The 14654-nt window shown below is 37.3% G+C and overlaps 2 protein-coding genes across 6 annotated transcripts; one reads left to right on the top strand and one right to left on the bottom strand.

Annotated features, from left to right (window-relative positions):
* Positions 1-21: 21 nt before the first annotated feature.
* Positions 22-14543, bottom strand: Prps (phosphoribosyl pyrophosphate synthetase). Of its 5 annotated transcripts, none has more exons than XM_065865124.2 (9): positions 14392-14543; positions 11414-11642; positions 6138-6321; positions 5425-5493; positions 3498-3596; positions 1696-1820; positions 1437-1635; positions 1244-1378; positions 22-905 (listed from the first exon to the last, which is right to left on the bottom strand). In XM_065865124.2, the coding sequence occupies exons 2-9, from the start codon at positions 11632-11634 to the stop codon at positions 813-815; spliced, it is 1125 nt and encodes a 374-aa protein (XP_065721196.2). In that variant the 5' UTR covers positions 11635-11642; positions 14392-14543; the 3' UTR covers positions 22-812. The 5 variants fall into 5 exon arrangements, with proteins under 5 accessions (XP_065721196.2, XP_016934221.3, XP_036672044.1 ...); XM_017078732.4 differs by lacking the exon at positions 14392-14543 and adding an exon at positions 12843-12917; XM_036816149.3 differs by lacking the exons at positions 5425-5493; positions 14392-14543 and adding exons at positions 4301-4324; positions 12843-12917.
* Positions 1890-3105, top strand: LOC108013096 (uncharacterized). Its single transcript, XM_017078739.4, has one exon. The coding sequence runs from the start codon at positions 2010-2012 to the stop codon at positions 2862-2864; it is 855 nt and encodes a 284-aa protein (XP_016934228.3). The 5' UTR covers positions 1890-2009; the 3' UTR covers positions 2865-3105.
* Positions 14544-14654: the final 111 nt, after the last annotated feature.

The following is a 14654-nucleotide window of genomic DNA, read 5'->3' as shown; positions in this document are numbered from 1 at the left end:
AAATAAAAACACATATTAGCATTAGTTTTCTGTAATATTTGTTTGTATTTTTTCTTTAGTTTTTTGTTGTTGTGTTTGTTGTTTATTATTTTTAACGCCTATTCGCTATGTTCTTTTCAATTGTTTTTTTTGTTTTACTTAATTTTACTAGATTTTATTTTGAACTTGCAAGTATTTTGCGTTTTTTTTTCTTCATGAACTTACAATAAAGAATCATCAAAAAGTTGTTGCACAGTGTAAAATTACAATATTTTTGTTTTTGTGAGTGTATGTTTGGGTGTTTTTTTTTTTAGGTGTGTATATGCGTGGGTTTTGGGTTTACGTGTATATCGTCTACGGTGTTAATCTATAAATCTAAATTTCTCTCTAAGAGCAGGCCAATGTTTACACCAATCAACTGGGAATTATCGTTCGTGTTAACTTGTAAAATCAGAAAACGGCAAAAGTTTAGTTAAGTTTAAACAAAGATCCTACTATACAAAGGAAAGGCATTGCATTGTGTACTTTTGTTTTTGTTTTTTGTGTGTGTGTTGTTTAGTGTATATCTTTAGTTTCCTATTTAGTATAATTACATAATGACGATTTCCCATCTACTGAGTTTGCATTTGCTTTAATTACAATAGTTAATCAATAAAAAATATATAACGATGATGATGGCAAATTATGTTGTTTTTTTCAAATTGTTGTGTTTGTGGTTGTTGGTTGTTGGTTGCATTACAAATTGCTGTTAAAGTTGGGTTCTGCGGTAGCTTGCTAACGGTGTTCTGGTTGCTGTTCTAAACGTTTGCTGGTTCAACTGCCATCCTGTCGCCTTAATATGGAACATTTGAGAAGAGATACGAGACACTCTCGCCGTTGTGTGTCCGTCTGACGGCCTCGGCGAACATCATCGAGACATCAATGCACTGGGGAAAGAAATAGAGGAACCATTAGATCATTTTGAAAAATATAAAGACCTCTTCCGGTTATCATAATCCCAGAATTTGTCCATTATTTACTTAAAGCTTAACAGAACTCACACTAAAACATTAAAATTCTCTAAATTCTAATAAGCAATAACAAAAACTAGCTGGAAACTATTAGATTGTTTTGAAAAGTATAAAGTCTTCTACAGGTTATAATATTTGTCTATTACTTTACTTAAAAGATGCACCACCTTACACTAAAAAAATAAAAATCTTTAAATTCTAATATATAATAACAAAAATGACAGTTCTATGTCATCTAAAAACTTAAGACCCACCTGGATTTTGGGACAATCACGCATGTGTCCATCCTGTGGTATGGTATTGGTCACCACCACCGCCTCGAAACAGGCGTTGTTAATCCGCGAAATCGCCGGACCCGAGAAAATGCCATGCGTCAGAATGGCATAAACCTGATCAATAAATGTATCATTAAATAAGGAAATTAAATAAGAAATAGCCCAAACCCACCTTGGTGGCCCCAGCTTCCACCAAACGATCCGCAGCATGCACAATCGTGCCGCATGTGTCGGCCATATCGTCGACCAGGATGGCAATCTTGTCCTTGACATCTCCCACCAGAACCATGGAGGCCACCTCGTTGGCCTTCTTGCGCTCCTTGTGTATCAGGGCGAACTCCACATTCAGGCGATCGGCAATCGAGGTTACACTGTAAGAATTACAATTAAATTAAGATTTTATATGATATCAAAGAGAGATTATAACTTACCGCTTGGCACCGCCAGCATCGGGCGACACAATGATCGAGTTCTTCCACTCGGGAATGTTCTCCTTGATCCACTTCAGTACCGCTGGCTCGGCATAGAGATTATCAACTGGTATATCAAAGAAACCCTGCAAATTGAAAGTTTTCAAATTAGTTAGACATCAAGTAGTCGTTGCCAGATGTCAAATATTTGTCATGCATAATGAAACCGTATATCGAACATTACAGTTTTGAACATATACGAAATCGAATCTACCTAAAATTAATTTTAAAGAGCAGATCAAATCCCAAAACTAAAAGTTATATATTTCTACAAAATGTCACAATCCCAAACACAATCCCCTAATCGCGCGGAGGAACAGCAGGACGAACTGAAACAATGGCTAAAGGAGCAGCGCATCGTGTTGGATATGCGAACTCGGCGTTTTTTCTCCGATGTTTTGCCAGTGGCTAAGATTATCAAGCAATGCCATCCGCGTCTGGTGGATTTGCACAACTATACGCCCAAGTGTAGTGTGGCACTGAAGCTCCAGAGTTGGGAGACCTTCAGCAACAAGGTTCTGAAGAAGTTGGGCATTCATATGCCTCGTTCTGGCCTGGAACAACTTGCTTCGGCCGCACCAGGAGCCATAGAATCGTTGTTCCAGGAACTGATTGCAGTTACCAAGTGTGGTAGCCCCAGGCCAAGTCCCATGCGTAGTGTTTCGCCAACGCCTTCTCACAAAAGCGAGGTAGTTGGCAGGGTGGCCAATAAGGATTCCCTTAAACGCACTCTCAATCGCTCCCTCACTCAAATAATCGAACGCTCTTCCTCGGGTGATATTAAACCCAAAGTTCTGACCATGAACGTGGATGTCCTGGTTAATGGACAGCTCAAGAAGGTGGCCAAGAAACTAGTGGAGTACGACCACTATGCAAAAGTTGTTAAAAAGAGTGCCGAGAAGTCCAACTACATAACCTCAATCCTCCAAAAAACCGACTATCTGCAGAGTATTATCGCCGTAAAGGAGGAGCGTATATCAGAGTTAATGGATCAACTGGCAAAACTATCGGTGAGCATTCTTTCCATGCGACCGACGCTCAGCGATAACGATGACGATACTAGGATCAGTATAAATTCCCATACCCCCATTAACAACGCCTCAGAGCCCTACTTCGAGTACTCCAACTAACCTAGCGATGTGAAGATAGTGTGTTCCTGGAGAATCCCGGCCAATGCGTAATACCGAAACTCAAGCTTGATGACCCGTTCGATCCTTCTAATCAAAAATAACTTTTCACACCAACAAAACAAAACCTGCATGTTATCGGAAATGTCTGTACCCTATATATTTTGTATTTTAGTTTGATTTTCTAAAACACTTTGGCTTTACCCCATTAAAGAACGCGAAATTGTTATGTTGTTCAGAAGAAAAATCACATTTTCTTTATCGTAATTAGTTGGCTGATAAATAAAATCGAAGTGCGATAGGAAAAACGCACTGAAGGCTTTGCCAATGTAATGATATCAGAGATAACTATGAAAAGTATTTGTTTTCATATGTGATATGGTTTTTTTGTGGCCTAAGAAATTTTGTAGAAGGCACCTATGCACTTTTTTCTAAGTAGTTGGTTAAAGATGATGTCTTTCTAGTTTTTAGGAACATTTTATTGAAGATATCGTAAAAATTTGGATCATTTCGGATTAATAAAAACTCACACATACCCATTTAACTATAAAAAATGCCTATCTAAAACCTACTTCAAAAAATCGATATGGTTTTTCGCTCTTAAATATGAAATACCTAAATCTAGGGCAGACTTACCTGAATCTGTGAGGCGTGCAGATCCATGGTTATGATGTGATCCGCTCCAGCCACGGACAGCATGTTGGCCACCAATTTGGCCGAGATGGGCGCGCGACTCTGTGCATTGGCCAGCGTAGAAAGAGAGGCAAGTAAAGATTTCCATTAGCGCAACTAGTAGTTAGGTTATGAATTCAGTTCTTAAAGCTAGGCATTTTATGAGGAGTAAACCATGGAAATCAAAATCGAACATGGACACACATATGTATAGACAGAAATCAACAAAGAGGTTAACGTTCCAATAGATTGCATATGGAGATACATAATTCATAGACAGAAAAAAGAAGAGAGATTCAGTTGCGACAACACAAAGGACAAATGTGATTTGGTGCAGCACCCCAGAGTTAATGTATTGAGATCGCGAGAGGGCGAGAATGATATAGATGTATACCCAGGTGATAAAGTGCAACGCCAGTTAGAGATAAACATGTACAGATAGTTCGGTTAATACGCAAACAAGTGCAAAGACTTTTTGACTTTTTTTCATTGTTTTTCCATTTTTCTCATTTGATTGGGATTGGTTTCTGTTGGTTTATTTGAATTTCAAACTGAACGGAGAACAAGGCATGCAAAACATTGGTCGGATACAAATAGGGATACGATCATCGCCTGGTTTCATCAACTCAAAAGAAAACATTAAAGAACGCAACAAAGCAAAAGGCTTAAGACAAAAATAATCTAAAGCAGATTCTTTTTTTTTTTAGTCCCGCAGCAGCATTAAAAATAATAATGCCTGGGATACAGGAACTAACCGAACTACTCACAGTATATTGTTTGGCTGAAAACTCCTAAGCTCAACAGAATTGGAATTTTGTTTGTTTTTATATATATATTTTTTTGGGTAATTTGTTGCAATAGAGAGACAAAGAGTATAAAAAGAAAAAGAAGAAAACAAAAAGTTCAGAATAATTGAGAGTTTAAAATTAAAATTAATGTGGGTGGGGGGAGTCACAGTGTATATCACATAAGTAAAAGTTAACAAAGTCGTAATCCGTGTTTCAAAAGAAGGGTGTTAGTCAAGGTGGAGGGGGGAGCTCAATTCAAATCAGGTTGCAGTGCCAATAATAATACTATATATTCTCCTTGCATTTCAGCTGATTATCTTGAAGGTCAAGAAACCCATTTACAGATTACAGAAATGTACAAATATTTGTGCATTTTGCACGCTTGACCCCCAGGGTTCATTGTCTATGAGTACGTATGTACCCCCCATTGCCGATCCGATCGTCTGACGTCACATGAGGATTATCTAGCAACGGAAAAACTTAATCAAGTGGATTGAAAAACAATTTTTAAGCCCCCGAAAGGAGGCTGTTGTCGGGTCCCGATAAGACTAGAAAAAAAGTGCAAGACGACAACAGTCAACACAAACAAACAGCAGTCGAAACAACACAAACAATAATATTTATTAGGGGTCTATTATAAAAGATTAATGTAAATTTTATATTTTTGTTTTTTTTTTGCAATGAAGAGCCGCCGAAACAAAACAAACACAGGCAACAAAAATATGTGGAAAATTTTTATTTTTTAAATTTATCACCAATTAGTAATCATTGCATTTTTACCGATTTTCTTATTATTAGTTTATGAGTAGGGAATGGGTATCTGGGTTTATAGGGAGGGGGACATGCAAGATAGACAAAAAGCAACTTTTCTCTAGAGATACGAGAAACTTGTTAAGCCAGACGCCAAAAAATTCCTTTGTGTGGTATGAGTTTCCGAGGATGAGTTTGCCATTTTGATATTCCCTTCCAGTTTGTTTTAGTGATTTTATTTTTTTGATCGAAAGAAAATTAATAAAGAATTTCCCATTAGATATATAGAAGAACATAAAGTGTGAATTAGGTGAGAGTTTAGTTGTAGTTGAAAAAAGGTAGAAGGTAAATACCCTAAATTTCCAATCGTAGTTTTTCTTGGCTAGTTTCTTGCTTTCCGCACTTTCCTCACCGCCTGCCAACTTCACGGAGAAAGAGGAGAGACAGAGATCGATAGAGAAACGGAGAAAGAGAGAGAATAACACCAAGGCACACACACACGCGCGGTTAGAGGGAGATAGTTGTAGGAGGGCGAGAAAGAGATAGCGAGCATGGCACATGGGAATAAATAATAATTATAAACGTATTTAATCACAAAGCAAAATATAGAAAAATGTATATCACAAAATTATTTATAAAAATTTTCCACATTTTCCAATTGCGTGCGTTTTTTTTTCAATTTTTCTTCAGCTTAGCTTCTTTCAAACTGTTTTTGTTTGAAAAATTAAATCAAATCTAACTTGATTAACAAAATGCATTAGAAACACACAGACACACACAGAAAATAGAGAAGTATATATAGGATAAATTAATCGGTTATATAGCATTTAACAATCGAGCTAAACGTTGGGAAAAAACATTTCGGGGGGGAAAAGTTTACGCTTTTTCGAATCCACTTTTCCCCAATAAAAACAGTGTGTGGGCTTTGAGTTGGAGTAATAATCGGATTATCTAAAATTAATTGTTTACATTGCTTTTTTCTTTGCACGCTAGGATCCCGAAAAAAGGATCCCGAATATAATACCGTGTGATTTTCGGCGGCCGGATCGTGTTGAGGCAAACCTACCTTGTCTTTTTTGTCTTGGCGGGCATATGGAAAGCAAGGAATCACAGCTGTAACACGAGAGGCTGAGGCGATTTTGCAAGCATTGATCATGATCAGCAGCTCCATCAAGTTGTCGTTGATCTCGCCGGATCCCGACTGCACGATGTACACATCCTCGCCGCGCACCGATTCCCCAATTTCCACACTGCAAAAAACAGAGAGCGGGGGTCAGTTGAAAGGCAGGATGGAGGGGTGTGCACTGTGGAAAAATATCAGCAGGGTTTGACCAAATATTGTATAGTTTTTTGAATCATCAGATTAAAAAACTATTGAATGAAGTACCATTGCAATCCATCAGAAATCAAATGAAATTATATATAATGATATAAGATCCTATAAGAGATCTTTCGATTATTAAGGTTTACTTTCTGTATTCAAATACCAAAAATATTTATAAAATAATAATATCATTCGGATGTAATAATATAAGATCCTATAAGAGAACTCATTCGGTTACAAAGGGTTAGTCTCTGTGCTGGAACTTAAGATATTAGATCTTAAAAGGGAACCTATTCGGTTAAAAGGGTTTAGTCTCTGTGCTCTAAAACCTAAGACATGATAAAATGATAGTATCATCTAAATATAATGATACAAGAAGACCCCAACCGAATATAAAAATTCCGGCATTGAGCTTAAATACCTAAAATATTTATAAACCTAATAAATCTTTAAATAGGTTATCAAAAAATATAAATTTCTTGTTTGTAAACAATGTGTCAGTATTAATTTCACTCCCTAAGTGTAAGGAAATTTCCATTGTTTGTCTCAAGCTCGAATGTCAACACTTTTTTTTGTAGCAACACTTCTCAAATTCGCTGAAAGTATCCTGCTCGTCACCCTCCCTTTAAATATTGATATTCTAAACTAGTTTCGCCCCCACTTGCTACGCCCACAATTTTGACCTTTGTCGAAGCCCAAAAGAAACTGCAATCTAATCGGAAAAAAAAATAATTCTCTCGAACACACACATGGCGTATGCGCAATATGTGCACTGAGAACTGACGCCGACGCGGCTTCGTTTATTATTTTGTTTACATTTTGTTTTGTTTTGGTTTCGGTTTGGGTTCCGAACTCAGTTAGGAACTATAGGTTTTCGATACCCTTGATGGGAAATGAGTGGTTTAATCAGCATTACAAAGGCGGAAATAAATAATCCAGAACCTATGTACATAAAGTATATTACATCTTAAGAAAACTTGTTTCCAAATGGGATTTATAAATATTAAAAAATCCTTTTAATTTTGGAAATAAATGCCTTCTAAGTAATATTATATCTTAAAGAAATCCCCTAAAATACAACCAATAAAATATCCCAAAACTTTTCCCTGCTCAAAAGTTGACTCCCCTAAACCAACCAATTTCACTCAATAAAAACACTGGTTCAACTAATTCTCACTTTGTACTACGCCTTGTTTTTTGTGTTCTCATGGTTATTTTGGCTTTTGTTTTTCCATTGAAGGTTAATTCAATTACATGGTGTTTCTAGCATCGGCCCTCAACCGACTATCGATTGAGCGACCTGCGCCAATGTGGTCAGTAATTAATTTGTCCAATATCTAGGGGTTATCTTTGTCAGATAGAAATTCGTGGAAGTAAAGCACGCTTGCTGTCAATTGCGTGACACGTTTTCGTAGTATAGTATAACCTATTTCTGCAGACGCTTATCAATAATAAAAAATTAGCAAAAAATTCTATTGACTTGTTTTTTTTGGCGGGGTATTTGGAGGTTTTTTATTTATTTCTTATCTCGGACTCTAGATGACCAACTGAATGCAGTAGGGATTTCATCAACCTTGGCCGGATGCATTCTGGCATTAAATCATGAATTTCTGAACAGATTGCCGGGGCTGCAAATGAAAACACTTTCACCGTTCGCCACCATGACATTGTTAGAATGCCGGGAAATCTTCGGAAAACCAAAGGGAAACCCGTTGGAAAGGTGGGCTGGGCGTACGGGAGGCTTGCGACGGTTGGCATTTGGCCAAAAAACCGCCGCATTGCCAAACAGCTAGCAACAGTTCAGCAGCTGTTTTATTCAACCAAATCAAATACATAGTCATTTAGAACATTTTTGCAAAAATTCATTTTGTTTTCCTTTGTTTTTTACGTATTTTTATCTCTTTCCTCGTTTGCAGTTCTGTCTGCTTATGTGATAATGTAAACCGAAAAATAAAAAGGAAAAATAAACCGAAAAACAGTTCAACTTCTCTAATTGAAATCACCAGTTTCACACTTTTTCGTATTTTGTTGTTTGTTCAGAACATTTTTTTCCTCTTTTATACTTCTGTTATCATATGGAATTCTTAGAAGTAAGCTAGATTAAATATAACTCATATCATATAACTTTAAGTCCTAGTAAAGGCCAAAAGTAAAATCACTTAGTGTTCAGAAGTAGCTCATAATTCCGATTTCCTATCCTGAAAAGGTTCCAATGAAATGTTTCACAATACCGTTTGTATAAAACACGTTTATTAAAGATTGGTATATATAAACCCTACTATAAAAATAAAAACTGTTGCCAATTGTCTCCCACTAAGCTTATCTCTGTCTAGGCGGAATCTAGATCGCTTTCGCTTGGTTTCTGTTGATTTATGGTATGTACATATACCATATTACGTTCCTTATCACTTTTAACTCGGGCCCCTTTCAAAAGCTCGTTGATACCCAACGACCCCACAAGACAAACACGCAAATTCCTTATCGATCAAACTTTAGAGTCGTACAAAAAAAAAAACGCTTAGTAATTGACTTTTTCAGTGGGTTGTGGGTTGTTTGTTGTCGAGGGGGTGGCGAAAAACCGTTTAGAATTGCGTGTGGCAAAGCCTTCGCAATTGGAAATTAGGGCTCACTTTGGGGCTATTGAAAAAAAATTATGAATTGCCACTGGAATTGGACGTGGCCTTTGGCAAAGGTCATTTGTGGGTTCTATAAGGTGGCAGTCATCAAAATCGGTAGGTACTTTATGCTTTTTATGGCATTCGCATTAAGTACTTAATTGGTTAATGGGTGCAATATAAAATAACATACAATAGTTCCAAATATTATTAGAGCAACCTTGACAAACTACAATTAAATAATTGTATAAAAAACATTTATTTTTGAAAAATTACTAAAAATTTAAATTGAACTTAAGTAAGTCCCAGCAGATCCGAAAATCTTATTCACCACGTTGAGTTTCAAGAAATTCTAATCACTGGTATTTTAAATAAATTACCCAATTGAATCACTTGTGACCTAAAAACGTGAATAGCACGATTTTTCTAGTTTCTATTATTATATATTATTGTTCTTCATTGTCATGCTCTTATCTTCCATTATCACCAAATTGCGCACAAAATCAGTACTCATTCGTATAATTTTTGGTGATATCATCTGGGCGCCCTTCAATTGAGTATAATCTTGACTAAGCTTGATCTCTAGCCCAGACGCCCCAACAACAACAACAACAACAACAGAATCGTTTCGCTACTATCAATAAAAGCAATCTACACAAAGTAAGAAGAAAATAAAAGCAAAGGTTGAACCGTTACACCAGCCCCAACAACAATAACAACAACAACTAGTGTAAATTGGAGCAAAAAGAGCGCATTTAACTGTCAATAAGATTTTCTGGCTGCTGTTCGAGAGAATACCAGAAAAAGCCAGAGAGAGAGAGAAAGACGCCAACAAAAACAAAGCCGACAAGTGCAAACAGAAATATTGAAACAACAACAAAAGTGGAGCAACAACCACTATGCACACGTGGGGGTCTGACGTTTGGTGAGAGCCAGAGAGCGAGAGAGAGAGGGAGAGAGAGATGGGGCTCCAAAGAGAGCCCTAATGCACAATATGCGGGGGCGTCACTGCCGCAGTCGACGTCCGGCGTCGACGTCGCAACGTCTGCCGACTCTTGATGTGGCGCTCTCCCTTCATTCTCACCTAAAGAGAGCGTTCTCCCACTCTCAGCCCCAGCCAGCAAATGAAAAACGTGACAGCGTCGTGTTGTGGTTCTCTACTCGCAGGCATTTAATACCCTGCAATAGGGTAAGTCACATTTGAAAATTTACAATTTTGTGTAAAACCGATTAGATTGTATTATGAGTAATTATTTATAAGCCTGGTATCATCCCATAATATTTTTCTCGAATTTTAGTTTTTTACTTAAGCATACTGTATTTAATGTAAAACTTCTAAAAATGTATATATGTACATAGCTTTTATTTTTAAAAGTTTAAAAAAGGGCCCCAGTAATTACGATAGGGTATCTGCGCTTCGTTCAGACCTCTCTTTTTGTTCCTTCCGCTGCCTTGTACCTTGGTGTGTGTGCGAGCATAACAAAAACACACGCACACCGACAGAGCGCGTATCATGTCAAAAAGCTTAGCGCGTATTATAACCTCTATTTTCGTTTCGGTTTCTTCCGTTTGCCTCGTTTTTTCACCTTTACACTGCCACTAATTGTTTGCCAATGTGGCTTTTGTTTAATTTTATTAAAAACAAAAAACTAAGAAGAGTTGATAACGAATAGCTGGATGGAATGGGTGGGGAAAACCATGGGCGCCTTTATTTATTATTTGTTGTTGTTGTTGCATCAGCAGCTGACTGGCAGCTCTTGCGCGTGTGTGAGTGCGAGCGAGCGAGACAGCGAGAAAGAGAGAAGGAAGCAAAAAGCGTGCAAGCCGCAAGTCTAGACATACAAACATACACACAGCTGCTAATTTAATTAAAAATATAAAATGAAAATAATTTGCAGTCCTCACTTTAGAACTTTTATAATTTTTTTTAAATTAAATTTAGTTTTGGTGAAAATTGCACGCGACATTGGCCGAGCTTTGTGTGGATGTGTGCGTGTGTGTTACTCTCACTCATACCAGCACACCAGCACTACACACACACACACACGCACGGCCATAGCGACAAAGACGGTGTACAGTCCACTTGTTAAATCAATAAAAATAAAAAGAAATCAAGCCAAAGGTGGCCCACAAGATTGGGGAAAAATCCTCCAGTTTAAGCTAATCGAAATGGTCATTGATTTCTTAGATTGATTGCGGCACTAAAGGGCAGGCAACCTTCAGCGAATGTCAAGGACCCACTGAGCACATGTGTTTGAAAGAAACACGGTTTTCGAAAACTTAATTAGCACACTTTATAAAAAACACTTTGATTAACACTTGTTGGTCGTTTGGTCCAGGGCGATTCTATACGATTCTCTCGCAGGATGGCAGGATGACAGGATGACAGGACTCTCTACTCACCAGGTCTCCAAATTGCTAAACTTCTTCGTGACCACCTTGCCGAGATCGATTCCCAGGCGATCGACGATCCGCTGGGCCAAATCCGGATGCGAGGTGCCCGAAAACACTTTGATGTTCGGCATTCTGGAGTGGATTAAATTTAGACAACCAGCCTGTTTCTCCAAATTGTCTCGGATCAAACTTCTAGCGCGTATCGGATTAGCAGAGCGAACGACTGGCATCACACAATCTACGAGTAGAAGTTTTTATTATAAATTTTTTTCGCCAAAACGCGGGCAGCGACGTCGCCGCCTTATCGGTGTGTGCTCGCGTGAGCGCACGTTCGCTCTCTAAGAGAGCGCCCCGCTGCGCATCGCGCTCTTTCGCCCGCTCTCTCTCTCTTTGGCGGAAAGCCACCCCAATCTCAATCGGTAGACCATGTGATTTTCTAAGTGGTATTTCTCCAGGGAACCGAAAAGCTATCGATGTCGATTTCGGTCTTCTAGAGCGGTATACGTTTTCAGAATTTAAATGAGCTATTCATTTATAAAGTTTAAAAAAATACGACTTTGGCTTTTTATTTTAGTATTTATTTAAATTTTGAGTACGAAAATTTTTATTTTGAATTTAAAGTAAAATAATATTTTGTTCACTTAAAATAGGAAAATAAATTTTTTTTTAAAAAAAGGTCGCAGAAACCTTAAGCAACTTACTTATTAAAAACAGGTTGCTGTTGAAAAGAAAACTAACAAATAATGTGAAATTATACATTTTTTGCTAAATAAAAGAAGGTAAATATTAAATATTTTTTTTTTTTTTTGTGACGCAGAAAAACCATTTTAATGTTAGGATCTTGGCATATTTTTGCAATATTAGATATTATATATTATAAAATACGAATAAAATAGAAGAGTTTATATGTTAATATTTTTAATATTAGTAGGTTACTTAAGGTTTTACGGAATCTATTATTAAAAAAAAACTAATAAGAATGTAAAATTAAACATGTTTTGTTTAATAAAAAAAGGTAAATATTAAATATTTTTTCAATTTTATAGAGAAGAAAAACAGTTTTAAAGTTAGGGTCTCAGCATATTTTTGCTATGTTAAAAATTATATATTTTGAAACACGAATAAAAAAGGGTAGTTTATCTTTTTCCAATCAATCATATAGACCTCTGTGTTATAAATACTTCCTGACACTTTTCCACTATTTCATTAGATAGATAAAAGTCAAATTATCACCCCAGTGCAATCTATAATTTTTGTTAGAACATAGAAAATATGCTGGCATGCCAACAGGCGCGCGCCAAAAGAAAAGCTTTTGGGACGGGCCAAACAGCTGTTCCACGGGTTTTCCAAGTTGGCCATGAAAATCACACACACACACACTCAGGGACAGTGGAAAGGAAGGAAAGTGAGTTCAAGTTCTAGGATATAATCTACGCACCATTCTGCTCGTTTTCGCTGCATTTCTTATCGGGCATTATTCACTACGCAAATCCCGAGATCAAATTGCTGCTGCGACAGGTAAGCGGCGACTGAAAAGGAGTACTGATTTTTTTCTTTTTTTAGCTGCCTTTTAACAACAAGTCGCACTCACAGCTGTTTTTTGCCCAGGCTAACTGAAAAGTGCACTGTTTTTTTTTTAGCGACAATTGGAGATTGAGATTAGCAGCCGCAGAGCGCCGCATCTGGCGAAATTGAGCGAGCGAATGGAACTGAGCGCCGTACAACATGGCGTATGCGTCCATCACACATACGCACCGGGTGCACACACACACTTGGATGGAAAGAGAAGGAGAGAGAGGCCAAAGAGCGCCAAGGATGATGCGCAGATGCCACCAAAAAGCTTTCGGGATGCCCCAACTGCGCTTTTGCTCTCTTTTCTATGAATCAGCTGTTTTCGGAAGGCAAATTTCCATTGAAATTTAAATACGTCATATTGCAGTTTTGGACCTTAAAAATGCCTATTGACTGATACAGAGGTCAAAAATTGCAAGGATTATTTAAAAAAATATCAATTATATTAGTAATTTTCATAAAACTGTTAAAAATATAAAATCTAACTATTTGACTTTTCAAAACAAAATAAAAATAAACCTCAGTACTCAAATTATAAAATTACAAGTTACATTTCTAGGTCACCTTATCTTAGTTCGTGGTATGGCATATTTTAAAATTTATAAAATACTTCTCAAAGGGGAAAATTAACAAAAATGTAAATTAATTTTTACAAAACATTCAACTGGTACACCAGAAATTAAATATATATATGAACTGTATTTTTAATGATACTTGTTTATAGATTTTCAAGGTCTCATATAAATTTCAATGCCAATATTGTTGTCTTGTGTATAGTAAACAAGTCTTTTTTTCGTCAACTGTTATTTTCCCCTTTTCAATAATAATATAATATTTAATGAAATGTATTTAAAAATAGCCATAGTTTTTCTCTGTGTATCTAAACTTTATACGGATTTCAATTGGTTCTGGAACCATTGTTGGTCTGCAAACAACTATTTCAATGATATCACCAGGAATGTTTTTTGTTTTCTAGACTGCCAAGGTCCCAGACCCCGAGTACAGTTTTTTCTTTTCATTCCACGGGGGCTCGTCTTTGCTTTTTTTCCTGCCCCTGAGATGCTATATGTATCTTGTTGTTTGTGCAACTGTACCTGGGGATGCTGAACAAAAGAACGTCGCTGAAAATCCACAGCGATTTGTTAAATTGTTTTTGCGTGCCGTTGTCTAAATATAAATGAACTAATGCCAAATGCTGACGTACTCTTCTCCGTGTTTTATCCCTAAAAACTGACGCAAATGGCGTTGCAAGTGGGCAGTACGTACAAAAATAATGAAAGTGGGGATCGCGGGGTGGTTTAGGGGGGCGGAAACCACGTGCCGAATGCGACGCACGTTTTGAGTCGAGACGAAAACAAGGGCACGCACACACGATACAATCGAAAACCGGGTATAATACAATACTCAGGACTTACTTGAGACATGTGCAGCAGAAAAGTGTCGCAATCAGTTACAAACTATAAACTATTAATCACTATGCCATGCGATTGGGACACGTTGGTCAAAAAAAAAGTAGTGACGGTTGTAGTTTTTGATTCCGCTTGCATGCAGCCGCCACTCAGAAAATGCAAAAGCTGAATGAATCACAGAATGCTTTCGATTTGAATTTGAGCGAGGGAAGTTCAGTTTTTGGAGTTGCAGAGTGCGAGAGAAAGAGATAACGAGAAGTAGGGGTAGC

The sequence above is a fragment of the Drosophila suzukii genome, chromosome 3 (genome assembly GCF_043229965.1).
Source record: "Drosophila suzukii chromosome 3, CBGP_Dsuzu_IsoJpt1.0, whole genome shotgun sequence".
Lineage (NCBI taxonomy): Eukaryota > Metazoa > Arthropoda > Insecta > Diptera > Drosophilidae > Drosophila > Drosophila suzukii.
Note: the sequence above shows the minus strand (reverse complement) of the source record. Positions and strands in the feature narration are given on the sequence as shown.

Excerpts from the sequence above, each read along its gene's own strand:
- Prps (XM_017078732.4), bottom strand. The coding sequence starts at position 12,879 with ATGCCCGATAAGAAATGCAGCGAAAACGAGCAGAATG. Across the intron at positions 6,322-11,413 it reads TTTAGCAATTTGGAGACCTG|TGTGGAAATTGGGGAATCGG; the intron begins GTGAGTAGAGAG and ends TGTTTTTTGCAG. Across the intron at positions 906-1,243 it reads GTGATTGTCCCAAAATCCAG|TGCATTGATGTCTCGATGAT; the intron begins GTGGGTCTTAAG and ends TTCTTTCCCCAG.
- LOC108013096 (XM_017078739.4), top strand. The coding sequence starts at position 2,010 with ATGTCACAATCCCAAACACAATCCCCTAATCGCGCGGAGGAACAGCAG.